Source organism: Oncorhynchus gorbuscha, linkage group LG02 (assembly GCF_021184085.1).
Source record: "Oncorhynchus gorbuscha isolate QuinsamMale2020 ecotype Even-year linkage group LG02, OgorEven_v1.0, whole genome shotgun sequence".
NCBI lineage: Eukaryota > Metazoa > Chordata > Actinopteri > Salmoniformes > Salmonidae > Oncorhynchus > Oncorhynchus gorbuscha.
In genome coordinates this window covers 21,653,769-21,681,151 of record NC_060174.1, presented here as the reverse complement: position 1 = coordinate 21,681,151, position 27,383 = coordinate 21,653,769, and the positions used below count along the sequence as shown (strand labels likewise).

The 27,383-nt window shown below is 45.8% G+C and overlaps 1 protein-coding gene across 1 annotated transcript in view; it reads left to right on the top strand.

Annotated features, from left to right (window-relative positions):
* The window catches only part of ncanb (neurocan b), a 380,232-nt gene that overhangs the window by 223,822 nt on the left and 129,027 nt on the right, over positions 1-27,383 (top strand). The window contains exons 7-9 of the mRNA XM_046304575.1: positions 137-430; positions 1,132-2,025; positions 8,606-9,829. Of these exons, the coding sequence (XP_046160531.1) occupies positions 137-430; positions 1,132-2,025; positions 8,606-9,829 (2,412 nt within the window). The remainder of the gene's footprint in view (positions 1-136; positions 431-1,131; positions 2,026-8,605; positions 9,830-27,383) is intronic.

The window sequence follows — 27,383 nt, the reverse complement described above, 5'->3', positions numbered from 1 at the left end:
CATACTTTATTCTCATCATATTCCCCTATCTCCCCTGTTACTCCGTACCACTTCACCTCCCATACCTATCTCTCTTTCCCCTCACACTATACCTCATTATACCTCCAATCTCTCCATCTCCATCCCCCTCTCCCAGGTGAGGTGTTCCACTCGTCTGTACCAGAGAAGCTGAGCCTGGCCACAGCCTCTACCCATTGCCACTCTCTGGGAGCCCAGCTGGCCACGGCAGGGCAGCTCTACCAAGCCTGGCAGACTGGCCTGGACCAGTGTGACCCAGGCTGGCTGGCCGACGGCAGTGTGCGCTACCCCATAAACCTTCCCCGACGCAACTGTGGCGGGGATGATCCGGGTGTGCGCACTGTCTACCACAACCCCAACCGCACTGGTTTCCCAGACACCACCACCCGCTTTGACGCCTACTGCTACCGAGGTAACGGCCGGGGTCGCCATCGCCATGACAACCTTTCTGTTTAATTTCTGTTAATTAGTCCGGGTTGTTTGTCTCATGCATGAATTAATGAATTATCACAGAGGGGATTCGGTGACATTTTGGTTTCTTCTGGGAGCTGAAGTCTTCTACTGTAGCAACCAGCTAGAGCCCAGTATCAGAATTTCCAAGCTCTCAATGCAGACTTAGAGAGAGCCAACGGAGTTCTGTACACTGGCTGCAGCCTCAATGTCCTTTCAGTGTCATTCTAAAGTGTTTATAATGTTGCTGGACCACTGGAGATTTGTCTAACTTAGTTTCAAGTTCACTTTGGAGCAACGGTAGGCTCCAGTGTGCTGTGGATTTGATTGTGTTTGTGCAGAGTGTGATCTGCATTAGACTGCATTAGCTCCTCAGTGTGTCATGGAGAATGATTGCAAGGCACTAAATTGATACAGACGTAATGAAGTCTTATCTTAGACTTTGCCCTTAAGTAAAGTCACCCCAGGAGAGTGTAAAAACGTCTCTTAATATAATATGTATGCTTTCTTAATTAATGCAAAACCAAAAACAGAGGTCATCAACATCTAAGAATATGGATGATTCACAGCTTATTGCAAACATGGAAGCTTATTGCAAACATTAATTTTTTAAAGCCATGCCTTATTGCCAGGAAAGCTAATATATTTCTCATATAATTCCAGAACGTGAAGCAGGAGTCCAGGCAGCCCAGCCAGTGGGGTTCCTCCAATACAGAGACCCAGAGGCCAATTCCTCAGACACTGAGCCCCAGCACTCTGCCCCCTACCCCCATCCCTCCACCTGGACTGGCATGGCAGACCTGGACAAGAAGGGCATCAGCTCCATCACTGGAGGCAACGAGTCCTCCGAGATCTCTGAGGAGCACGTGGTAATCCACCTCCGGCCAGGGGAGAGTACCCAGGGCTGGGGAGAGGAGAACCAGGAGACCAAGGGGCGATCTAAGACTGGAGCCCCTCAGAACCCATCCTCCAGCCCCAATACCAGCACCCTGGGTCTGTCTGTCCTGGAGAGTCTAGAGACCCACGGAGGTTCTGCCCAGGAAGAGGTGGAGGGCGAGGGGGATGAGGAGTGGCGTTTTGGGTTGTCCGACTCCCCTCTGTCCTCCCAGGCCTCTCCAGTGCTCCAGACCCAGACAGCCAATAACATTCTCCACAGCTTCGTCAACAACCTGATGAAGCCCTTCAGGTATTGGACAGGCTCTGTGGAGGCCGGCACAGAGGCATCTCTCCCAGCCACACCTGCCTCACTTCCCGAGGTGAGAGGACTACAGGATCAGACAACCCCGGGGTTGGCTATAGTCACACCCACCGAAGGAAAGCAAAAGCTGGGCAGTAAAGGAAGCACGGACAACGCTATCATAGAGCATCGGATTCGAGGCTCCTTGCTCAAGACATCCATCAATGGACTCACCAGCACACAGGAGGGTCTGCCTGATCAGGATAGAGAGGTGGTCACGTTAGTCCCATTGGGCCCTGTGATCCAGTACACACTCACCCAGCCTGGGAGGAAGGGTCCTAGCATGTCCCTAACCAACCCTCAAGGATCATCGTCTAATGGTAAGAACCACAATCCATAAATCAGAGTCTATGTGGGTTGGCTGAGTACATCGTGTCTCCTTTCAGTTTAGTTCCTTTTCTCTCTAAAAGTTGGTTTCTTTTTCCGTTCCTATTTGCTCCACCTCAGTGTTTCTTCCAAATCAATGGCTTGTGTTAAATTTAAAATGCATTGTTTACGAAGGTAGTAAATTGAAAATATGTTTTCTGTGGATGCCAGCTCAGGTCCTTTATTGCTTCAGCGGTAAATAAAGTGAAGGTTTGTTTCAGACTATTAAACACTGTCTCAGGACAATATTTACGGGAGTAATGGAAGTAGAATAGACCAAAAAAGTTTTTATATAAAATAAAAAAAACATTACATTTGGCATTATCAAATTAAATGTTATTGGTCACATACACATATTTAGCAGATGTTATTTTGGGTTTAGTGAAATGCTTGTACAGCCTTCCTCTAGGTGTTTTTCCTAGACACTACAGTATCTCTGTGTTGCAAATGGTCCAATTTCCAGAGTATCAGAACACCACTCGGTACTTTCCTGCTTTGGTTTTCCTAAGGAGAAATTACATTAAATATATATGCACTTTGGGTGTCTATTCAAATAAAATAAAATACATACGTATTTGTCACATATACAATGGGTGTAGACTTTACCATGAAATGCTTACTTATGAGCCCTTCCCAACAATGCAGAGTTAAACAATAAGAATAAATGACACAAGAATGAAGCTAAATATCAGTACCAAACCAAAATCAATTCAAATTCAATCTTATTTGACACATGCTTCATAAACAACAGACTTACAGTGAAATACTTACTTACGGGTCCTTTAATTAAAGATAAGGAATAGAAATAAAAAATGTAAGTAGTGACACGAGGAATAAATACACAGTGGATAACGAATAACATTTACATTTACATTTAAGTTATTTAGCAGACGCTCTTATCCAGAGCGACTTACAAATTGGTGCATTCACCTTATGACATCCAGTGGAACAGAATAACACTAACGAGTAAAAACAACATGGCTATATACAGGAGTACCAGTAACGAATCGATGTGCAGGGATACAAGGTATTAGAGGTAGATATGTACATGCAGGCAGGGTAAAGTGACAAGGCATCAGGATAGATGATAATAAGGTATTTGAGGTAGATATGTACATGAAGGCAGGGTAAAGTGACAAGACATCAGGATAGATAATAATAAGGTATTTGAGGTAGATATGTACAGAAAGGCAGGGTAAAGTGACAAGGCATCAGGATATATAATAATAAGGTATTTGAGGTAGATATGTACATGAAGGCAGGGTAAAGTGACAAGGCATCAGGATAGATTATAATAAGGTATTTGAGGTAGATATGTACATGAAGGCAGGGTAGAGTGACTAGGCATCAGGATAGATAATAATAAGGTATTTGAGGTAGATATGTACATGAAGGCAGGCTAAAGTGACGAGGCATCAGGATATATAATAATAAGGTGTTTGAGGTAGATATGTACATAAAGGCAGGGTAAAGTGACAAGACATCAGGATATATAATAATAAGGTGTTTGAGGTAGATATGTACATGAAGGCAGGGTAGAGTGACTAGGCATCAGGATAGATAATAATAAGGTATTTCAGGTAGATATGTACATAAAGGCAGGGTAAAGTGACTAGGCATCGGGATAGATAATAATAAGGTATTTGAGGTAGATATGTACATGAAGGCAGGGTAGAGTGACTAGGCATCAGGATAGATAATAATAAGGTATTTGAGGTAGATATGTACATGAAGGCAGGGTAAAGTGACAAGGCATCAGGATAAATAATAATAAGTTATTTGAGGTAGATATGTACATAGTTATTTCCCCTTTTGTCCAGGTGGGAGAGAACAGTGAGAAGTGCAATTAACATTGCTTCATCTCTGGATCTGTCGGGGCAGTACGCAAATTGGAGTGAGTTGATCGGTGTAATGATCAGCCTTTCAAAGCTCTTCATAATTACAAATGTGAGTGCTATGTGACAATGGTAGTTACACCAGCAGCACACCACCCTGCATCCCACTGCTGGGCTGCCTCTGAAGCTAAGTAGGGTTGGTCCTAGTTGGTCCCTGGATGAGAAACCAGATGTTCCTGGAAGTAGTGTTGGATGGCCAGTAGGAGACACTCTTTCCTCTGGTCTATAATTTTTTTTTGCAGTGATTGGGGACATTGCCCTGTGTAGGGTGCTGTCTTTTGGATGGGACGTTAAACCGGTGTCCGGACTCTCTGTGGTCACTAAAGATCCCATGGCACTTATCGTAAGATTAGAGGTGTTAACCCCGGTGTCCTGGCTAAATTCTCAGTCTGGTCCTCATGACCACCTAATCATCTCTAGCTTCCAATTGGCTCCTTCAACCCCCTTCCTCTCCCATGCAACTATTCCACAGGTTGTTGCTCTAAATGAGAATGTGTTCTCAGTCAACTTACCTGTAAAAATAAGAGGTAAATAAATAAAACAAAGCAATTTAGGTAGGTTATCTTGGATTTCTGGGTAACAGCGACAGTGGTTGTCAGCTTGAAACATGTTGGGATTACACACTGGGAATGAAGAGATTGAAAATGTCTGTGAGGCCCAGTGGTCTGGTTAGTGTTTAAAAGTCTTTCTCACAAAGGCCACGGAGAGCGATCTCACACAGTCATCCAGAACAAAAGGGGCTTTCATGCAAGACTCATGAAACAAAGGAATAGGGTCTGGTGTGAACAAGGGAACAGCTGAGTTGGAGTTGAAGTAAGAGTTGAAGTCAAAAGCTAGGTTAGTAACTGTTGATCTGATGTCCAAAAGTTATTGGCGGTCATAGGAGATAATAGTATCAACTTTCTGTACAAAAAAAGTAAAGATTTTTTTAAAGTCACTAAATAACAAAGTCGGTTTGGAGCTCGTGAGATGACGACATTCTCTGTCGGCGCAATCTTTCATCTTAGGTCCAGAGCCATCACTAAGCCAGCTTCCAGCAGTGCAAAGAGGAAAATGAAAGCAGAGAATGAGGCCGGCCAAAGCAAAAACTCAGAGAGACAGAGTCAGGGCTGCAGTGATGTGTTTGGCTCACCGGTGTGAATACATAGAACTCAGTTGATCTGTGTGTGTGTGTGTGTGCATCAGTGCATGTGTGAGCACACGTGTGTGTGTGTCTCTGTGTGTTATCTCTGCATCAGTGCGTGTGTGTGTGAGCACACGTGTGTGTGTGTGTGTGTCTCTGTGTGTTATGTCTGCATCAGTGCGTGTGTGTGTGAGCACATGTGTGTGTGTCTCTGTGTGTTATGTCTGCATCAGTGCGTGTGTGTGTGAGCACACATGTGTGTGTCTCTGTGTGTTATGTCTACATCAGTGCGTGTGTGAGCGTGTCCATGTCTACTTCTGTGTCTGTGGCTCAAGGACCTGGGATTTTGAGCTAGCATCCAAACCCCAGTTAATTCTCCACAGAGCTGAGCTAGGCGTGTGGGTCATAAAGGTCATCTTATTGGGCTATTCCCCGCATGAAAGCCCTCCGACTTCAAACCACAATCAATTCCTGTGATTCCTCGGCTGTTTGAAGGAGGGACAAACAGGCAACCAGGCAAAGTTTCATCTTACGGCCACCCCTTACACAGCTATACACAGTCACCAGAGCTAAAGGGAGAATAGAGAGAGAAATCTAAAGTCTCGCACAGAGGTGTTTAAATAAGTTCAGTGAAGGTAGGGCTCCTTCTATGGCCTGGGCTTCATTAAATACAAAAACTGTTGCTATCCTCCCTGAAACCAAAACTCCAAACCCAAGGCATTAATCTTTTACACTGGGTGAAAATCTAGCTTTAGTCTGCGTACATTATTCTCAGCCTCTTTCCAATTAATGCAGGACTGGCTCGGTGTTCCTCGCCTCGCTCGCCAGCATTCACGTCTACCCCAATTACGACGGCCCTGGGTGAGTGTAGGTGGTCATTATCACCATGGCAATGATGAGCGGATGGAAAACGCGAAGGATGAAAAAGAAGAGAGGAGAGAGGAGGATGCATTTGGAAGGGGCTTTTGAGATGTTTTCTATTACATTTTTTACAGGAAGTTGTTGAATGAATGTTTCCTCTTAAAGTGGCATCACTCGCCAGATATAAACTATGTTATCGGCGCCACAGGCTGTTGCTTCCTCTAGGTAGTCTACATTATTGATTCTGCCATTTGTATTTTTATGATTGGCAGGAAAAACATTGCATGTGAATCTTGACACCTCAATCAAAGAAATGCATGTTTCCCCATTTCCCCACACAGTCTTAGCAAAGCATCGTGGGAATAAATCTTTGTGATGAAACATCACGTCACTCCAGATAGATGTGTGACCTGATTCACATGCCACACAATAACTTTTCCCAGTCGTCTTTATTAGATGCCATATCTTACAACAGTATAGTACTGAGGATGTGTGTGTGGATGTGTGTGTGTGTGTGTGTGTGTGTGTGTGTGTGTGTGTGTGTGTGTGTGTGTGTGTGTGTGTGTGTGTGTGTGTGTGTGTGTGTGTGTGTGTGTGTGTGTGTGTGTGTGTGTGTGTGTGTGTGTGTGTGTGTGTGTGTGTGTGTGTGTGTGTGCTAGATCGCATATGTATGTGTGTGTGTGTAACAGAAGTGCTGAGGCTGCACTAGTACACTGTGTCCTGGGGAGGCTTCAACTCCTCTCCCATTATGCTGTGTGACTGGAAGGTTCGACTCCGCTTGTTTACCCCAGAAAGACATGAACAGCTGATTTACAGTACCGCTGTCACTGAAAACACACAATGGAGCACATCATTGACTTGCCTTGATTTAGCCATTTGTGGGCAGTTTATCACGGTATGACAACATTTGTTTTGCAGGATTTTTATGTGTTGACTTTAAGCCAAAACTCACAACAAAAGATAGCAGTGGAATACGCCAATCGAAATACGAGGCCGTGCATGAAATATTTGTATTTCTTATATCAGCCATTAGAATAGATAATTAGACTTGATTCATTCATTTAATCACTCAATATCTCATCATTATGTGAAGGCAAAGTGGTTAATTAGCTATTCATTATTCATTGGACAATTACACCATCTACAGCTCTTATGTAAATGAACCTGTGCTCACATACTGTAGCACATAGGGGGTGGAGTCAACATGCAGACCCCTGAATCATTTAGTATTGATTTCATATTTCATATGTGGACATACAGTATTTGTCTATGTTTCTCCCCGCAGTAATTAGTTGTATTATATAGTACAGCCAGAGGCCCTGCTGTGGTTCTTTGCACACCAGAGTTAACTGTGCTTTGCTGTTTAGAGCTACAGTAGAACTCTAGCTGCCTAATATGGTAATACTATGAGGAAATTCACTGCTAAAAACCAACCCACATCTAGTCTGAATTATTAATTGTGTAGATACACTGTGGTTTAGTACATTACCTAGGAGCACAGGAGGCTGGTGAGAGGAAGACAGCTCATAATAATGGCTGGGATGGAAACCACATGTTTGGTACTATTCCATTCATTCCGTTCCAGAAATTCCCACAAGCCCGTCCTCCCCAATTAAGGTTTAAACAGCCTGAGCTAGAAGGAGCATAGCGGTGCGGTCAATCTGAATAATCAAGGGTGTAGATATGCAGTAGTCAATGAAGGATGGTGTTTTAAAGAAAAGCTTTAGTATCTTACACTTGGTCAGTTTTAGCCCAGGAATGCATTGTTTGCAGTTTGGTGTCTGGTCTAGGAAAGTCAAATCAAATCTAATCCAATTTAATTTGTCACATGTGCTGAATACAACAGGTGTAGGTAGACCTTACCGTGAAATTCTTACTTAACCTTATCTTACCTAACCAAAAATGCAGTTCAAGAATTAGGGTTAAGAAAATATTTACTAAATAAATTAAAGTGAAAAAACGTATTAAAAAGGAACACAAGAAAATGACATAACAATAACAAGGCTATGTACAGGGGGTACCGGTACCAAGTCAATGTGCAGGGGTAACAAGTCAGTCGAGGTCATTTGTAAAGTGACTATGCATAGATAATAAACAGCGAGTAGCAACAGTGTAAAAATGATAGTTTCTATGGAATGAGAAAAGTGTGAAATTGCCTTACCAGATCCTCTTGTTTTGTGTATGTTGGGCCTGGTACGCAGTGTGGGTCTGATACTGTGCTTTGTACTGGAATACAAGGAGGCTGCACCATTATTGGAATGACGACAGTAATCCAAATTCATAAATATTTTAGCAGATTTAGCAAAATATACATAAATAACATTGTTGCCATGAATGAGGGTTCGCCTCCAGTATACAAGTAAATAACCACCCTTCCTACGGCGCAACACAACAACCAATCACCATTTAAATTCTTACACTCCATTCCTGTTTGCATATTAAACCCTATTAACTATGTCCTACATCTGGGCATAGATACTGTACCAGAATAGATAAATAAAATAAAAAGGCAAATAGATAATGAAACTATGGATTTGAATTAATTAAATATAATGACTGCTGCATTGATTCCTAATTAAACACGCGTTTAATTGCAATCATTCAAACTATTTCCCTCCCATACTATGTTAATGAATGTGTGTTGTCACTCTACAGGATTCACAGCAGTGGGACCCGGTGTGAATAGCAAGGCCGTGGTGGCTGTGAATGGATCAGGAGGCCCCCTCCAGGGCATTTGGGGTGGGTTGGCTTCATCCCTAGGGACCCCGGAACCATACCCAGGCAGCCAGCTGAGATGGGCCCTGAAGGCCATGAAGGGCTCCAAGCTGGAGGCCCCAGGACAGGGACACGTGGCCTACATGGGGAAGGATTCCACCTGGGAGCCCATGGAGGCCAAAGTGGGGCCCCTAGAGGTCATGACCCTGTCTACCAACCCAGAGAGCTACTCTGGTGAGGGGAGAGATCAGAATGAGGACCGCAGCATCCCCCGATCCATCCTGGAGAGAGAGGACAACGAGACAGAGGCAGAGGGAAGCGGGAGAGGAGGGAACGACTTTCCAGGTGGCTTTGGATCAAACAGTGACATGAACCCAGGCAGCGGTGCCAGCAGCAGCACAAAGCCTCTTCTGTCTGGATTGAAACCCACCGAGATCCAGAGCCAGAACCAGACTCTGTCAGAACACACCACTATGTTTCAGTGGCAGCTAGTGGACGAGCCCACCACCTCATCTACTGCTGCCTCTGCTGCTGGCTCCAGCCGGGGCCCGGGGGGTACCGCTGAGGAGGCCAGGGGAGAGATTGTCTATGTCCGACGCCCTACTGAGAAGCTCCTTCCAACCACCTCCAGTAAGAAAGATGGCTTCCCCCCTGTGATCAGAAAGCAGAGCCTGAGTACAGCCAGGGTGACTGAGAGACAACGAAGCCCAAATGAGGCCACCACACCTGGGTTCACCTCCAGACCTGCAGCTTCTATGGAGCCCCTGACAACCATCAAAACTTCCAAAGCAAACAACCAGAGAAACGACTCGAGTGATTCTACCTCTACCAAGGAGCCACCCATCTCCATTGCACGGGTTCCGGTAGATAGAGAGGAGACAGCTAGTACCACATCTCTGACTAGAGATGGACCCCAAACAACTGCAGCTTCGACTCAGCTGACCACGGCGTTGTCCTTTCTGAAGGGCAGCGACCATGAGGAAGAGTCCAGGTTAGCTGTTTCAGAATCATTCGTGGTGGGAAAAGGATGGAAGCCATTGGGAGGGATGAAGCCCACGTTTAAGGAGGACAAAACCCCTGTGACCACAGAGAAGACGGAGAAGAGAGAGAAGACCACCTTTGGTGTCGTGTTGCCCAGCTGGGGCGTTGGCCTCAACCCTTCAGGTATCTTCCCTTTTCCATTTTATTGTCACTATTATTAGCCTTTATCTAATAATATTATGTAATCATATAATCCATTACTCCTCTAAACCATAGGAGGGGAGCTGAGGCCCCATGATCAATTTAATGCATGATGCTGCAGATGCTCTCTCTCTCTCTCTCTCTCTCTCTCTCTCTCTCTCTCTCTCTCTCTCTCTCTCTCTCTCTCTCTCTCTCTCTCTCTCTCTCTCTCTCTCTCTCTCTCTCTCTCTCTCTCTCTCAATTCAATTCAAAGGGCTTTATTGTCATGGGACAAAGCAAGTGAGGTAGATAATATACAAAAGTGAAATAAACAATAAAAAGTAACAGTAAACATTACACATACAGATGTTTCAAAACAATAAAGACATTACAAATGTCATATTATATATGTGTTGTAACAATGTACAGATGGTTAAAGTACGCAAGGGATAATAATAAATAATAATAAAATAAATAAGCATAAATATGGGTTGTATTTACAATGGTGTTTGTTCTTCACTGGTTGCCCTTTTCTTGTGGCAACAGGTCACAATCTTACTGCTGTGATGGCACACTGTGGAATTTCACCCAGTAGATATGGGAGTTTATCAAAATTGGATTTGTTTTCGAATTCTTTGTGGATCTGTGTAATCTGAGGGAAATATGTCTCTCTAATATGGTCATACATTGGCAGGAGGTTAGGAAGTGCAGCTCAGTTTCCACCTCATTTTGTGGGTAGTGAGCACATAGCCTGTCTTCTCTTGGCGGCCTTTCTCAATAGCAAGGCTATGCTCACTGAGTCCGTACATAGTCAAAGCTTTCCTTAAGTTTGGGTCAGTCACAGTGGTCAGGTAATCTGCCACGGTGTACTCTCTGTTTAGGGCCAAATAGCATTCTAGTTTGCTCTGTTTTTTTGTTAATTCTTTCCAATGTGTCAAATAATTATGTTTTCTCATGATTTGGTTGGCTCTAATTGTGCTGCTGTCCTGGGGCTCGGTGGGGTGTGTTTGTGTTTGTGAACAGAGCCCCAGGACCAGCTTGCTTAGGGGACTCTTCTCCAGGTTCATCTCTCTGCAGGTGATGGCTTTGTTATGGAAGGTTTGGGAATCGCTTCCTTTTAGGTGGTTGTAGAATTTAACGGCTCTTTTCTGGATTTTTGATAATTAGTGGGTATCAGCCTAATTCTGCTCTGCGTGCATTATTTGGTGTTCTATGTTGTACACGGGGGACATTTTTGCAGAATTCTGCATGCGGAGTCTCAATTTGGTGTTTGTCCCATTTTGGGAATTCTTGGTTGGTGAGCGGACCCCAGACCTCACAACCATAAAGGGCAATGGGCTCTATGACTGATTCAAGTATTTTTAGCCAGATCCTAATTGATATGTTGAAATGTATGTTCCTTTTGATGGCAGAGAATGCCCTTCTTGCCTTGTCTCTCAGATCGTTCACAGCTTTGTGGAAGTTACCTGTGGCGCTGATGTTTAGGCCAAGGTATGTATAGTTTTTTGTGTGGTCTAGGGCAACAGTGTCTAGATGCTATTTGTGGTCCTGGCGACTGGACCCTTTTTGGAACACCATTATTTTGGTCTTACTGAGATTTACTGTCAGGGCCCAGGTCTGACAGAATCTGTGCAGAAGATCTAGGTGCTGCTGTAGGCCCTCATTGGTTGGTGACAGAAGCACCAGCTCATCAGCAAACAGTAGACATTTGACTTCGGATTCTAGTAGGGTGAGGCCGGCTGCTGCAGACTTTTCTAGTGCCCGCGCCAATTCATTGATATATGTTGAAGAGGGTGGGGCTTAAGCTGCATCCCGGTCTCACCCCACGACCCTGTGTGAAGAAATGTGTGTGTTTTTTGCCAATTTTAACCGCACAGTTGTTGTTGGTGTACATGGATTTTATAATGTCGTATGTTTTACCACCAACACCACTTTCCATCAATTTGTATAGCTGACCCTCATGCTAAATTGAGTCGAAGGCTTTTTTGAAATCAACAAAGCATGCAAAGACTTTGCCTTTGTTTTGGTTTGTTTGGTTGTCAATTAGGGTGTGAAGGGTGAATACATGGTCTGTTGTACGGTAATTTGGTAAAAAGACAATTTGACATTTGCTCAGTACATTGTTTTCATTGAGGAAATATACGAGTCTGCTGTTAATGATAATGCAGAGGATTTTCCCAAGGTCACTGTTGACGCATATTCCACGGTAGTTATTGGGGTCAAATTTGTCTCCACTTTTGTGGATTGGGGCGATCAGTCCTTGGTTCCAAATATTGGGGAAGGTGCCAGAGCTAAGGATGATGTTAAAGAGTTTTAGTATAGCCAATTGAAATTTGTTGTCTGTATATTTGATAATTTCATTAATAATATCCTGTTAGGGATGATGCGGAATTTGGTCCCTGTACAGGAACCAAAATAAGCGGAAATTTCAGAGCGCCACCTGTAGTACTCGATAAAACTCAAACTTTCATTAAACCACACATGCAAGGTACTCAATTAAAGCTACACTCGTTGTGAATCTAGCCAACATGTCAGATTTGTAAAATGCTTTTCGGCGAAAGCATGAGAAGCTATTATCTGGTAGCATGCACCCCCCGAAATACCTGAACGAGACCTAAACAAAAGATTTAGCGGTAGCCGGCGCTACACAAAACGCAGAAATAAAATATAAAACATTCATTACCTTTGATGAGATTCTTTGTTGGCACTCCTATATGTCCCATAAACATCACAATTGGGTTTTTTTCCTGATTAAATCCATCATTGTATACCCAAAATGTCTATTTATGAAGGCCGTCTGATCCAGGAAAATTCACCTTTACAAGACGCAACGTCACTTTTTAAAATTAAAAAAATTGCCTATAAACTTTTACAAATCACTTCAAACTACTTTTATAAACCAACTTTAGGTATTAATAAACGTTAATAATCGATCAAATTGATCACGGGGCGATCTGTATTCGATAGCAGCAAGTCTTGAAATCATCGTCCATTTTTTCACTTTCATAACTTCCTCGGTGCACCCCAAGACAGGAAGTGCCTATACGTCATCCCACCAAGGATAAACATGCAATGAAATGCCAGTACTGGCGACATTGTGTGGAAGCTGTAGGCATTGTAAACGGAACCTCATCTATTTTCTATCGCCATAGAGAATACATTGACTGGCGGATGAATATTTTTTTGTGTTTTTGGTGAACAGTTTCCCCTGGGATTTTTACTCCTAAACATGTTCTGTTATAGCCACAGACATGATTTAACCAGTTTTAGAGACTTCAGAGTGTTTTCTATACACACATACTTATCATATGCATGTACTATATTCCTGGAATGAGTAGCAGGATGTTGAAATGTTGCGCGATTTGTTACAAAAAGCTGCAAAAATTATTTTTTGGTTGGAGGATTTTTATTTTGTCGTGTAACTCTTTCAAGGTGATTGGAGAATCCAGTGGGTTCTGGTAGTCTTTAATAGTTGATTCTAAGATTTGTATTTGATCATGTATATGTTTTTGCTCTTTATTCTTTGTTATAGAGCCAAAAAGATTGGAGAAGTGGTTTACCCATACATCTCCATTTTGGATAGATAATTCTTCATGTTGTTGTTTGTTTAGCATTCTTCATCAAACCATTTGTCATTGTTGTTAATTTTCTTTGGTTTTCTATTCGAGATGTTTAGATTTGCTGAGAGGTCAAATATACTGTTAAGATTTTCTTCTGCCAAGTTTACACCTTCACTATTACAGTGGAACGTTTAACCAAGGAAATTGTCTAAAGGGGATTGAATTTGTTGTTGCCTAATTGTTTTTTGGTAGGTTTCCAAACTGCATTCCTTCCATCTATAGCATTTCTTAATGTTACTCAGTTCCTTTGGCTTCGATGCCTCATGATTGAGTATTGCTCTGTTCAAGTAGACTGTGATTTTGCTGTGGTCCGATAGGGGTGTCAGTAGTCTACAGTACTACTGCCAAGAGATGAGCTATAGGTGTACCTACCATAGGAGTCCCCTCAAAGCCGATCATTGACTGTGTACATACCCAGCATGCGACAGAGCTGCGGGAGTTGTGACCCGTTTTTGTTGGTTATGTTGTCATAGTTGTGCCTAGGGGGGCATATGTGGGAGGGAATGCTGTCGCCTGCAGGCAGGTGTTTGTCCCCCTGTGTGCTGAGGGTGTCAGGTTCTTGTCCGGTTCTGGCATTTAGGTCACCACAGACTAGTACATGTCCCTGAGCCTGGAAATGATTGATTTATCCCCCCAGGATGGAGAAGCTGTCTTCATTAAATTATGGGGATTCTAGTGGGGGATATAGGTAGCACACAGGAGGACATTTTTCTCTGTTAAGATCATTTCTTTTTGAATTTCTAGCCAAATGTCAAATGTTCCTGTTTTGATTCATTTAATGGAGTGAGTTAGGTCTGCTCTATACCAAATTAGCATACCTCCCTTCCCTGTTTGACACCTGGTAGTTTGGTGGATGGGACTACCAGCTCTCTGTAACCTAGAAGGCAACCAGTAGGTCCGTCTCCTCTATATCAGGTTTCTTGCAGGATGACAATGTTTGTATTACCGATTTCTTTGGTGAAGTCCGGGTTCCTGCTCTTTAGGCCAAAGGCAGATGACCTCAGGCCTTGGATATTCAAGGATGATATAGTGAAGGCTTTTTGTTCCATAAAGTGTCCAATGTTGTTGCCCGTGGTTTGGCCTCAGGCCAGTAAGTGTGAGCAGAGCCTGCTGAGCATCTGGTACATGCCATTGGCTTGGGCGAGTGTAAGAGTGGGGGTTGGGCCTGTTTGCCTGCTCACTACCTGGGTGTATGTGTGACTTCCATGTTGAGGCCCTCTTTGCAGGGGTGGGGTGCATGGGGTGGGCAGGAGTGGCATAGGTCTGATCTGAGGGGGTCTAAATAGGGTGTGGGCATGGTTGACGTGGGGGGTGTTGATTGTTTGGGGTTGGGGTGTGGATGTGGATGTGTCTGGGGGTGTTGTGGTCTGGATGTAAGTCCTCTTGGCGTGGGTCCTCTATGTATAGGTCCAGGGGGGTCCTGCAGGTCTGGGAGGGTGTCTATTGATCTGTTGCTCCTGTGTGAAGTGTTGGGGATACGTTTGAGAGCGATGTCCTTTAGAGTCCGGGCAAAGGTGGGCACTGCTGCCTGTAGAGGTGGACCTGGTCTGTCTGTCTCTCTCTCTCCCTCTTTCTCTCTCTCTCTCTCTCTCTCTCTCTCTCTCTCTCTCTCTCTCTCTCTCTCTCTCTCTCTCTCTCTCTCTCTCTCTCTCTCTCTCTCTCTCTCTCTCTCTCTCTCTCTCTCTCTCTACATTGATTATACCAACCGTTAGGAACATCTTCCTAATATTGAGTTGTACCCCCCCTTTTGCCCTCATAACATCCTGAATTTGTCATGGCATGGGCTCTACAAGGTGTTGAAAGCATTTCACAGGGATGCTGGCCCATGTTGACTCCAATGCTTCCCACAGTTGTGTCAAGTTGGCTGGATGTCCTTTGGATGATGGACCATTCTTGATACACATGGAAACTGTTGAGTGTGAAAACCCAGCAGTATTGCAGTTCTTGACACAAACCAGTGCGCCTGGCACCCACTACCATACCTCATTAAAAGGCACTTAAATACTTTGTCTTGTCCATTCACCCTCTGAATGGCACATATACACAATCCATGTCTCAGTTGTCTCAAATATTAAACATCTCCTCCCCTTCATCTACACTGATTGAAGTGGATTGACATCAATAAGGGATCATAGCTTTCACCTGGATTCACCTGGTCAGTCTATGTAATGGAAAGAGCAGTTGTTCTTAATGTTTTATACACTTATTATATATTCCTCTCCACCGTCTTCCTCTCTATTGGACCTCAGAGAGTGCTTCTGTAAACAAAGAGGGGCTGTGAATTGGTAGAATGGAAGCAGCCTTAGTGGAGTACATGGAGGGTCTTGGTTAGTTAGACAGGCTGTGAGAGGCTGAGATCTTAGGCCCCGGCAAATCAATGTTGACGGAAGCTAGAAGATGCGAGCTGTAATTGACTCTCTCTCCCGCAAAGCCCTTCGTCCAAGTTCAGAATGATACAGCATGTGTAGAGACTCAATCTGCTCGCCCTCTCTAACTTGTTCACATTAATTCACCCTGATGGGAATGGGTTTTAAGCCTCACCCATATATTTTTTACTCTGCCTTGAAGGCTGGAGGGAAGATAACATCCTTGGTTGAGGAGTTTGTTCTCTTGGCCTCGTTTGAAATCCACACAGTAGGGCTGAGTCACGGCTAAGAAAGTTCTCGTGAAATATTTAGTGCCTATTTCAGTGGAAAGTTAATGTCTGGTAAAGGAACACTGATGTCCCATGTAGAATATATGACTATAAACAAATGATGCTATGCTGACATCTGGGAGCATTTTATTGATCACATGCACATATTTAGCAGATGTTATTGCAGGTGTAGCGAAGTGCTTGTGTTCCTAGCTCCAACAGTGTAGTAGTATCTAACAATTCACAACAATACACACAAATTGAAAGTAAAAGAATGGAAAAATATCAATATTAGGACAAGCAATGTCGGAGAGGCATTGGCTAAAATACAGTAGAATAGAATACAGTATATACATATGAGATGAGTAAAGCAGCATGTAAACATTATTAAAGTGACGAGTGTTCCATTATTAAAGTGGTCAGTGATTCCAGGTCTATCATGATACAAGGCGAGACCCAGATGGAGACACGGGAGGCAGATGGTTGGAGACTTACAATGTGTATTAATCCAATAGGGTAAAGCAAGAGAATGGTCGTGGGGAGGCAAAAGAGTCAAAACCAGTTCAGAGTCCAAAAGGTACCAAAGGGCAGGCAGAATCAAGGTCAGGGCAGGAAGGATGTTCAGGCAGGCAGAATCAAGGTCAGGGCAGGAAGGATGTTCAGGCAGGCAGAATCAAGGTCAGGGCAGGAAGGATGTTCAGGCAGGCAGAATCAAGGTCAGGGCAGGCAGGATGTTCAGGCAGGCAGAATCAAGGTCAGGGCAGGAAGGATGTTCAGGCAGGCAGAATCAAGGTCAGGGCAGGAAGGATGTTCAGGCAGGCAGAATCAAGGTCAGGGCAGGAAGGAGGTTCAGGCAGGCAGAATCAAGGTCAGGGCAGGAAGGATGTTCAGGCAGGCAGAATCAAGGTCAGGGCAGGAAGCATGTTCAGGCAGGCAGAATCAAGGTCAGTGCAGGCAGGATGTTCAGGCAGGCAGAATCAAGGTCAGGGCAGGCAGGATGTTCAGGCAGGCAGAATCAAGGTCAGGGCAGGAAGGATGTTCAGGCAGGCAGAATCAAGGTCAGGGCAGGAAGGATGTTCAGGCAGGCAGAATCAAGGTCAGGGCAGGAAGCATGTTCAGGCAGGCAGAATCAAGGTCAGGGTAGGCAGGATGTTCAGGCAGGCAGAATCAAGGTCAGGGCAGGCAGGATGTTCAGGCAGGCAAAATCAAGGTCAGGGCAGGATGTTCAGGCAGGCGGGAAAGTTGTCCAGAGTCAGGCAGGGGTCAAAACCGGGAAGGTTATCAACAGAAAATAGCAAAAGGAGTATGGGGAAAACACGCTGGTTGACTTGACTAACATACAAGACTAACTGGCACAGAGAGACAAGAAACACAGGGATAAATACACTGGGGAAAATATGCGACACTTGGAGGGGGTGGAGACAATCACAGGAACAGGTGAAAGATCAGGCCATGACAGTCTATGTATATAGGGCAGCAGCCTCTTAGGGTTGATTAAACGGGTGTTAATCGGCTAGTGATGGATATTTAACAGTCTGATAGCCTTGAGATAGAAGCTGTTATTCAGTCTCTTAGTCCCAGCTTTGATGTACCTGTACTGACCTTGCCTTCTGGATGATAGCAGGGTGAACAGGCAGTGGCTCGGGTGGTTGATGTCCTTGATGATATTTTTGGCCTTCCTGTGACATCGGGTGCTGTAGGTGTCCTGGAGGGCAGGCAGTGTGTTGTGCCCTGTTGATGTGTTGGGCAGACTGCACCACCCTCTGGAGAACCCTGCGGTGAACCCTGCGGTTGTGGGCGGTGCAGTTGCCGTACCTGGCGGTGATACAGCCCGACAGGATGCGCTCAATGGTGCATCTGTAAGGGTTTTAGGGGCTAAGCCAAATTTATTCAGCCTCCTGAGGTTGAAGGTTCACCACACTGTCTGGGAGGGTGTACCATTTCAGATTGTCAGGGATGTGTTGAGGAACTTGAAGCTTTTCACCTTCTCCACTGCAGTCCTGTCGATGTGGATAGGGGCGTGCTCCCTCTGCTGTTTCCTGAAGTCTACGATCATCTGATTTGTTTTTTCGACGTTGAGGGAGAGGTTATTTTCCTGGAATCACTCCGCCAGGGGCCTCACCTCCTCCCTGCAGGCTGGAGGGAGGAGGCAGCTGAGTATGGACCATTGTGGGGCCCGTTTGTGTTGAGGATCAGAGAAGTGGAGGTGTTGTTTCCTACCTTCACCGTCCGTCAAGAAGTCCAAGACCCAGTTGCACAAGGCGGGGTTCAGACCTGCACCTTTATTATAATCATTTTTTCACCTTTATTTAACTAGGCGAGTCAGTTAAGAACACATTCTAATGTACAATGACGGCCTACCAAAAGGTAAAAGACCTCCTGCGGGGATTAAAAAATAAAAATAACATATAAATATAAATATAGAACAAAACACATATCACAACAAGAGAGACAACATAACACTACATAAAGAGAGACCTAAGACAACAACATAGCAAGGCGACAACACAGCATGGTAGCATCACAACGTGACAACAACATGGTAGTAACACAACATGGTATCAGCACAAAACATGGTACAAACATTATTGGGCACAGGCAACAGCACATAGGGCAAGAAGGTAGAGACAACAATACATCATGCAAAGCAGCCACAACTGTCAGTAAGAGTGTCCATGATTGAGTCTTTGAATGAAGAGATTGAGATAAAACTGTCCAGTTTGAGTGTTTGTTGCAGCTCGTTCCAGTCACTAGCTGCAGTGATGGAGGGCACTATGGTGTTGAAGGCTGAGCTATAGTCAATGAGCAGCATTCTTACATAGGTATTCCTCAAGTCCAGATGGGATAGGGCAGTGTGATGGCGATTGCATCATCTGTGGATATATTGGGGCGGTAAGGAAATTGAAGTGGGTCTAGGGTGTCAGGTAAGGTCGAGGCTATATGATCCTTAACTAGCCTCTCAAAGCACTTCATGATGACAGAAGTGAGTGCCCAGGGTGTAGAGAGGGGGGGACAGTGTTTGTCCTCTCTTAATGTCTATCTTAATAATCCTCTTTAATCAATGGCTACTGCAGTAAAACAGTCCCCAGAACCCAACAATACAGATCTGTCTGTCTGTCTGTCTGTCTGTCTGTCTGTCTGTCTGTCTGTCTGTCTGTCTGTCTGTCTGTCTGTCTGTCTGTCTGTCTGTCTGTCTGTCTGTCTGTCTGTCTGTCTGTCTGTCTGTCTGTCTGTCTGTCTGTCTGTCTGTCTGTCTGTCTGTCTGTCTGTCTGTCTGTCTGTCTGTCTGTCTGTCTGTCTGTCTGTCTGTCTGTCTGTCTGTCTGTCTGTCTGTCTGTCTGTCTGTCTGTCTGTCTGTTGAATAGAGCTTTCTTATGCTCTGCTGAATCATAAGGTCATCAATAGCACCTGTTGAGTGCAAATAATCCCATTAGCAGTTCCAGGTCTCTCGTTCACTCTCTTTCTCTCTGTCACCCTCTAACTATCTCTCTCTGTCTCTCTCTCTCTCTCTCTGTCACCCTCTATCTCTATTTTTTTCTCTCTCTCTCGTTCACTCTCTCTCTCGTTCACTCTCTCTCTCGTTCACTCTCTCTCTGTCACCCTCTAACTATCTCTCTCTTTCTCTGTCTCTCGCTCTCTTTCTCTCTCTCTCTGTCACCCTCTAACTATCTCTCTTTCTCTGTCTCTCTCTCTCGTTCTCTCTCTCTGTCACCCTCTAACTATCTCTCTCTTTCTCTTTCTCTGTCTCTCTCTCACTCTCTTTCTGTCTGTCAACCTCTAACTATCTCTTTCTTTCTCTCTCTCTCTCTCTCTCTCTCTCTCTCTCTCTCTCTCTCTCTCTCTCTCTCTCTCTCTCTCTCAGCTGACATCAAGGCAAAGGGTGGTTACTTTGAAGAATTTAAAATATAAAACACTTTTTTGGTACTACATGATTCCGTATGTGATATTTCATAGTTTTAATGTGTTCACTATTATTCTACAATGTAGAAAATATTTTAAAAAGAAAGAAAACATTTTGACTGGTACTGTATATGTATATCAGTATAGTGTAGTGTTGTAGTGTGCTGGTCTCAGCCCCCTCCCCTTTACCTACCCATGCATCACATTGGGACGAGACCAGCTAAGCTATATGTCAACTTATGTTCCACTTCCTCTTCTCTCCTCTATCTCCCTGCCTCACACATCCTCCAGCTAAACACATACAGATGGACCCACACAGGGCAAGCTCCCAATGGGATTAGCATGCAGAATCACGTATGTGTAGTCCATTAGCCCTAGGCCCACACATATACACCTACACACGCGCACACACGCACGCAGCACACACACTGAAATCAGGACAGGTTGATTCTCCAGAGAAGGGGATTTTGGCCTAATGTAATCATGGATACATTTAATTGGAATTTATCTTTAATTACTACTAGGCCTCATTTGCATAATGTATAATCTAAAGGAAGTGTAATCAGTGACATTATGGCACAGTATCTGGAAATGTTGGAACTGTATTATTTTATATTGAAGTACACCACAAAGGCCTGTCAAAGTCTTACACCATTTATCCGCCTCCTTGTTTACGACCTGCTTCATTCTTCCCAAGGTAACCCTGCAGCGAGGTTACACGGAGACTCCCAATTTGGCACCCATGTGCAGAGAGTGATAGCGAGCAGGAGATGGTGGCTTACAGTATGCAGCCTGTCTGTCGAACCCTTAAATTACCAACACCAATCTGAGACAAGAAACAAGATGTCTGTGAATTATAGCTTACTTGACTAAAGCTTTTCCCAGGGTCTTAGATGGATCAGGGCCACCGCAAATGAATAACCAATGAAGCCCTGAATTGGAGTGGTACATTTTGGGGTTGGAGAAACAGCTTGGCATAATGTATGGCCCCTGTTTGCCCTGGTTTTTCAAATGTATTTATTTCACCTTTATTTAACCAGGTAGGCCAGTTGAGAACAAGTTATCATTTACAACTGCGACCTGGCCAAGATAAAGCAAATCAGGGCGACACAAACATGCTCTGTGAGAGGCTATGCTGTACCCAGATTGATCTTGTGGTCCTTCTGTAGCTCAGTTGGTAGAGCATGGCGCTTGTAACGCCAGGGTAGTGGGTTCGATCCCCGGGACCACCCATACGTAGAATGTATGCACACATGACTGTAAGTCGCTTTGGATAAAAGCGTCTGCTAAATGGCATATATTATTATATTATTATTATTATCTTCTGTGTCCTGTTTCTGTCTCAGAGAGCCTCTAGCTCCTCCAGCTGTTTCAGGATTATGTATTTTATTACTCCTTGGGACATTGTTACATCTCCCTCCGTAATAATGTTTAGAAAGCCTCTTTGGCCCTTGGTGTTGAAGGACTCCAGGATCAATGGCCCCACGCTGGCCCCCAAGGCCCTTAGCTGACCTCAGCAAGAATCTAACTACTCATCAATGCCATTAAGACAGCTTCACTATAAACCGCTACCATTATCTCATCCCCTCATTTCGCCTCTCCATCTCTCCATCACCATTTTCCATATCAAACGTTCATGCTGTCATGTTTGTCATTTATTATCATGTCTTGTCCCTGTGCTCCCCATGCTATTCGTTTCCCTCTGCTGGTCTTATTTGGTTCTTTCCCTCCTTCTATCCCTCTCTCTCCCCCTCCCTCTCTCACTCTCTCGCTCTCTCTTCTCTCTATCGTTCCGTTCCTGCTCCCAGCTGTTCCTATTCCCCTAATCATCATTTAGTCTTCCCACACCTGTTCCCGATCCTTTCCCCTGATTAGAGTCCCTATTTATTCCTTTGTGTTCCGTTCCTGTCCCGTCGGTTCCTTGTTTTGTATTCACCATGCTGTGATTGTGTTTCGCCCTGTCCTGTCGTGTTTTTTGCCTTCATCAGATGCTGCGTGTGAGCAGGTGTCTCGGTCCACTACGGCCTGCGCCTACCCGAAGCGACCTGCAGTCTGTGGCCGCTTCTCCAGTTATTCCCCTCTACAGACTAGAGGATTTCTGTTATTCCCTGTTTGGACTTAAATAAACTCTGTTTCTGTTAAGTCGCTTTTGGGTCCTCTTTCACCTGCATGACAGAAGGAACCGACCAAGGAATGGACCCAGCGACTTCAGACGCTCGTTACACTGCCGTCGAGATCCAAGGAGCCATGCTCGGCAGACACGAGCAGGAATTGTCTGCTGCTCGCCATGCCGTGGAGAACCTGGCCGCTCAGGTTTCCGACCTCTCTGGACAGTTCCAGAGTCTCGTCTCGTGCCACCTGTTACTTCCTGGCCTGCCGAGTCTCCAGAACCTAGGGTTAATAACCCACCTTGCTACTCCGGGCAGCCCACTGAGTGCCGCTCCTTTCTCACGCAGTGTGAGATTGTGTTCTCTCTCCAACCCAACACATACTCTAGAGAGAGCTCGGGTTGCTTACGTCATTTCACTCCTTACTGGCCGGGCTCGAGAATGGGGCACAGCTATCTGGGAGGCAAGGGCTGATTGCTCTAACAAGTTCCAGAACTTTAAAGAGGAGATGATTCGGGTTTTTGACCGTTCAGTTTTTGGTAGGGAGGCTTCTAGGGCCCTGGCTTCCTTATGCCAAGGTGAACGGTCCATAACGGATTATTCTATTGAGTTTCGCACTCTTGCTGCCTCTAGTGAGTGGAACGAGCCGGCGCTGCTCGCTCGTTTTCTGGAGGGACTCCACGCAGTGGTTAAGGATGAGATTCTCTCCCGGGAGGTTCCATCAGATGTGGACTCTTTGATTGCTCTCGCCATCCGCATAGAACGACGGGTAGATCTTCGTCACCGGGCTCGTGGAAGAGAGCTCGCATCAACGGTGTTTCCCTGCTCCGCATCGCAACCATCTCCCTCCTCTGGCTTTGAGACTGAGCCCATGCAGCTGGGAGGGATTCGCATCTCGACTAAGGAGAGGGAACGGAGGATCACCAACCGCCTGTGCCTCTATTGCGGAGTTGCTGGACATTTTGTTAATTCATGTCCAGTAAGAGGCCAGAGCCCATCAGTAAGCGGAGGGCTACTGGTGAGCGCTACTACTCAGGTCCCTTCATCTAGATCTTGTACTACTATGTCGGTCCATCTACGCTGGACCGGTTCGGGTGCTACATGCAGTGCCTTGATTGACTCTGGGGCTGAGGGTTGTTTCATGGACGAAGCATGGGTTCGGAAACATAACATTCCTTTCAGACCGTTAGACAGGCCTACGCCCATGTTTGCCTTAGATGGTAGTCATCTTCCCAGTATCAAGTTTGAGACACTACCTTTAACTCTCACAGTATCTGGTAACCACAGTGAGACTATTTCTTTTTTGATTTTCCGTTCACCGTTTACACCTGTTGTTTTGGGTCATCCCTGGCTAGTATGTCATAATCCTTCTATTAATTGGTCTAGTAATTCTATCCTATCCTGGAACGTTTCTTGTCATGTGAAGTGTTTAATGTCTGCCATCCCTCCCGTTTCTTCTGTCCCTACTTCTCAGGAGGAACCTGGCGATTTGACAGGAGTGCCGGAGGAATATCATGATCTGCGCACGGTCTTCAGTCGGTCCCGAGCCAACTCCCTTCCTCCTCACCGGTCGTATGATTGTAGTATTGATCTCCTTCCGGGGACCACTCCTCCTCGAGGTAGACTATACTCTCTGTCGGCTCCCGAACGTAAGGCTCTCGAGGATTATTTGTCTGTGTCTCTTGACGCCGGTACCATAGTGCCTTCTTCTTCTCCGGCCGGGCGGGGTTCTTTTTGTTAAGAAGAAGGACGGTACTCTGCGCCCCTGCGTGGATTATCGAGGGCTGAATGACATAACGGTTAAGAATCGTTATCCGCTTCCCCTTATGTCATCAGCCTTCGAGATTCTGCAGGGAGCCAGGTGCTTTACTAAGTTGGACCTTCGTAACGCTTACCATCTCGTGCGCATCAGAGAGGGGGACGAGTGGAAAACGGCGTTTAACACTCCGTTAGGGCATTTTGAGTACCGGGTTCTGCCGTTCGGTCTCGCCAATGCGCCAGCTGTTTTTCAGGCATTAGTTAATGATGTTCTGAGAGACATGCTGAACATTTTTGTTTTTGTCTATCTTGACGATATCCTGATTTTTCTCCGTCACTCGAGATTCATGTTCAGCACGTTCGACGTGTTCTACAGCGCCTTTTAGAGAATTGTCTCTACGTAAAGGCTGAGAAGTGCTCTTTTCATGTCTCCTCCGTTACTTTTCTCGGTTCCGTTATTTCCGCTGAAGGCATTCAGATGGATTCCGCTAAGGTCCAAGCTGTCAGTGATTGGCCCGTTCCAAGGTCACGTGTCGAGTTGCAGCGCTTTTAGGTTTCGCTAATTTCTATCGGCGTTTCATTCGTAATTTCGGTCAAGTTGCTGCCCCTCTCACAGCTCTTACTTCTGTCAAGACGTGTTTTAAGTGGTCCGGTTCCGCCCAGGGAGCTTTTGATCTTCTAAAAGAACGTTTTACGTCCGCTCCTATCCTCGTTACTCCTGACGTCACTAGACAATTCATTGTCGAGGTTGACGCTTCAGAGGTAGGCGTGGGAGCCATTCTATCCCAGCGCTTCCAGTCTGACGATAAGGTTCATCCTTGCGCTTATTTTTCTCATCGCCTGTCGCCATCTGAGCGCAACTATGATGTGGGTAACCGTGAACTGCTCGCCATCCGCTTAGCCCTAGGCGAATGGCGACAGTGGTTGGAGGGCGACCGTTCCTTTTGTCGTTTGGACAGACCATAAGAACCTTGAGTACATCCGTTCTGCCAAACGACTTAATGCCCGTCAAGCTCGTTGGGCGTTGTTTTTCGCTCGTTTCGAGTTTGTGATTTCTTACCGTCCGGGTAGCAAGAACACCAAGCCTGATGCCTTATCCCGTCTGTTTAGTTCTTCTGTGGCTTCTACTGATCCCGAGGGGATTCTTCCTTATGGGCGTGTTGTCGGGTTAACAGTCTGGGGAATTGAAAGACAGGTTAAGCAAGCACTCACGCACACTGCGTCGCCGCGCGCTTGTCCTAGTAACCTCCTTTTCGTTCCTGTTTCCACTCGTCTGGCTGTTCTTCAGTGGGCTCACTCTGCCAAGTTAGCTGGTCATCCCGGTGTTCGAGGCACTCTTGCGTCTATTCGCCAGCGCTTTTGGTGGCCGACTCAGGAGCGTGACACGCGCCGTTTCGTGGCTGCTTGTTCGGACTGCGCGCAGACTAAGTCGGGTAACTCTCCTCCTGCCGGTCGTCTCAGACCGCTCCCCATTCCTTCTCGACCATGGTCTCACATTGCCTTAGACTTCATTACCGGTCTGCCTTTGTCTGCGGGGAAGACTGTGATTCTGACGGTTGTCGATAGGTTCTCTAAGGCGGCACATTTCATTCCCCTCGCTAAACTTCCTTCCGCTAAGGAGACGGCACAAATCATTATTGAGAATGTATTCAGAATTCATGGCCTCCCGTTAGACGCCGTTTCAGACAGAGGCCCGCAATTCACGTCACAGTTTTGGAGGGAGTTCTGTCGTTTGATTGGTGCGTCCGTCAGTCTCTCTTCCGGGTTTCATCCCCAGTCTAACGGTCAAGCAGAGAGGGCCAATCAGACGATTGGTCGCATACTACGCAGCCTTTCTTTCAGAAACCCTGCGTCTTGGGCAGAACAGCTCCCCTGGGCAGAATACGCTCACAATTCGCTTCCTTCGTCTGCTACCGGGTTATCTCCGTTTCAGAGTAGTCTGGGTTACCAGCCTCCTCTGTTCTCATCCCAGCTTGCCGAGTCCAGCGTTCCCTCCGCTCAAGCGTTTGTCCAACGTTGTGAGCGCACCTGGAGGAGGGTGAGGTCTGCACTTTGCCGTTACAGGGCACAGACGGTGAGAGCCGCCAATAAACGCAGGATTAAGAGTCCAAGGTATTGTTGCGGCCAGAGAGTGTGGCTTTCCACTCGCAACCTTCCTCTTACGACAGCTTCTCGTAAGTTGACTCCGCGGTTCATTGGTCCGTTCCGTGTCTCCCAGGTCGTCAATCCTGTCGCTGTGCGACTGCTTCTTCCGCGACATCTTCGTCGCGTCCATCCTGTCTTCCATGTCTCCTGTGTTAAGCCCTTTCTTCGCACCCCGTTCGTCTTCCCTCCCCCCTCCCGTCCTTGTCGAGAGCGCACCTATTTACAAGGTACATAAGATCATGGACATGCGTTCTCGGGGACGGGGTCACCAATACCTAGTGGATTGGGAGGGTTACGGTCCTGAGGAGAGGAGTTGGGTTCCGTCTCGGGACGTGCTGGACCGTTCACTCATCGATGATTTCCTCCGTTGCCGCCAGGATTCCTCCTCGAGTGCGCCAGGAGGCGCTCGGTGAGTGGGGGGTACTGTCATGTTTGTCATTTATTATCATGTCTTGTCCCTGTGCTCCCCATGCTATTCGTTTCCCTCTGCTGGTCTTATTTGGTTCTTTCCCTCCTTCTATCCCTCTCTCTCCCCCTCCCTCTCTCACTCTCTCGCTCTCTCTTCTCTCTATCGTTCCGTTCCTGCTCCCAGCTGTTCCTATTCCCCTAATCATCATTTAGTCTTCCCACACCTGTTCCCGATCCTTTCCCCTGATTAGAGTCCCTATTTATTCCTTTGTGTTCCGTTCCTGTCCCGTCGGTTCCTTGTTTTGTATTCACCATGCTGTGATTGTGTTTCGCCCTGTCCTGTCGTGTTTTTTGCCTTCATCAGATGCTGCGTGTGAGCAGGTGTCTCGGTCCACTACGGCCTGCGCCTACCCGAAGCGACCTGCAGTCTGTGGCCGCTTCTCCAGTTATTCCCCTCTACAGACTAGAGGATTTCTGTTATTCCCTGTTTGGACTTAAATAAACTCTGTTTCTGTTAAGTCGCTTTTGGGTCCTCTTTCACCTGCATGACACATGCTGGATATAATCCCATGCTATTCGCCGGTTGCATATTTAATGAATGGGGATTTGTTAAAGCGGCGTCTTGGGGAATCTATACTCCATAATGGGGGGGGGGGAGATAAAGAGTGTAACGCTGACTGTGCAGAGCATTGGCTTTTTGTGTCCTAGTAATGAGGGGAAACTAAGGAAGGAAGTGAAGTGTGAGAGAATAAGCTTAAGAGGAGAGTGGTGGGTGTCTCTTGGGGTCATGTAGACACTGCCCGCTCTATAATACACTAGTGTGCTCTTCCTGGTTTTGGATCCTACTGGGTTTCCTTATGTGACTTTAAACAGGAATGGAGTCCGAATCTGGATGATGGCCATCCTGTCTTATTTTAGGAGATCTTTTTATGAATAGCATGCCTTGCAAATAAGATATTGGATTTATTTTTGGATCACATCTG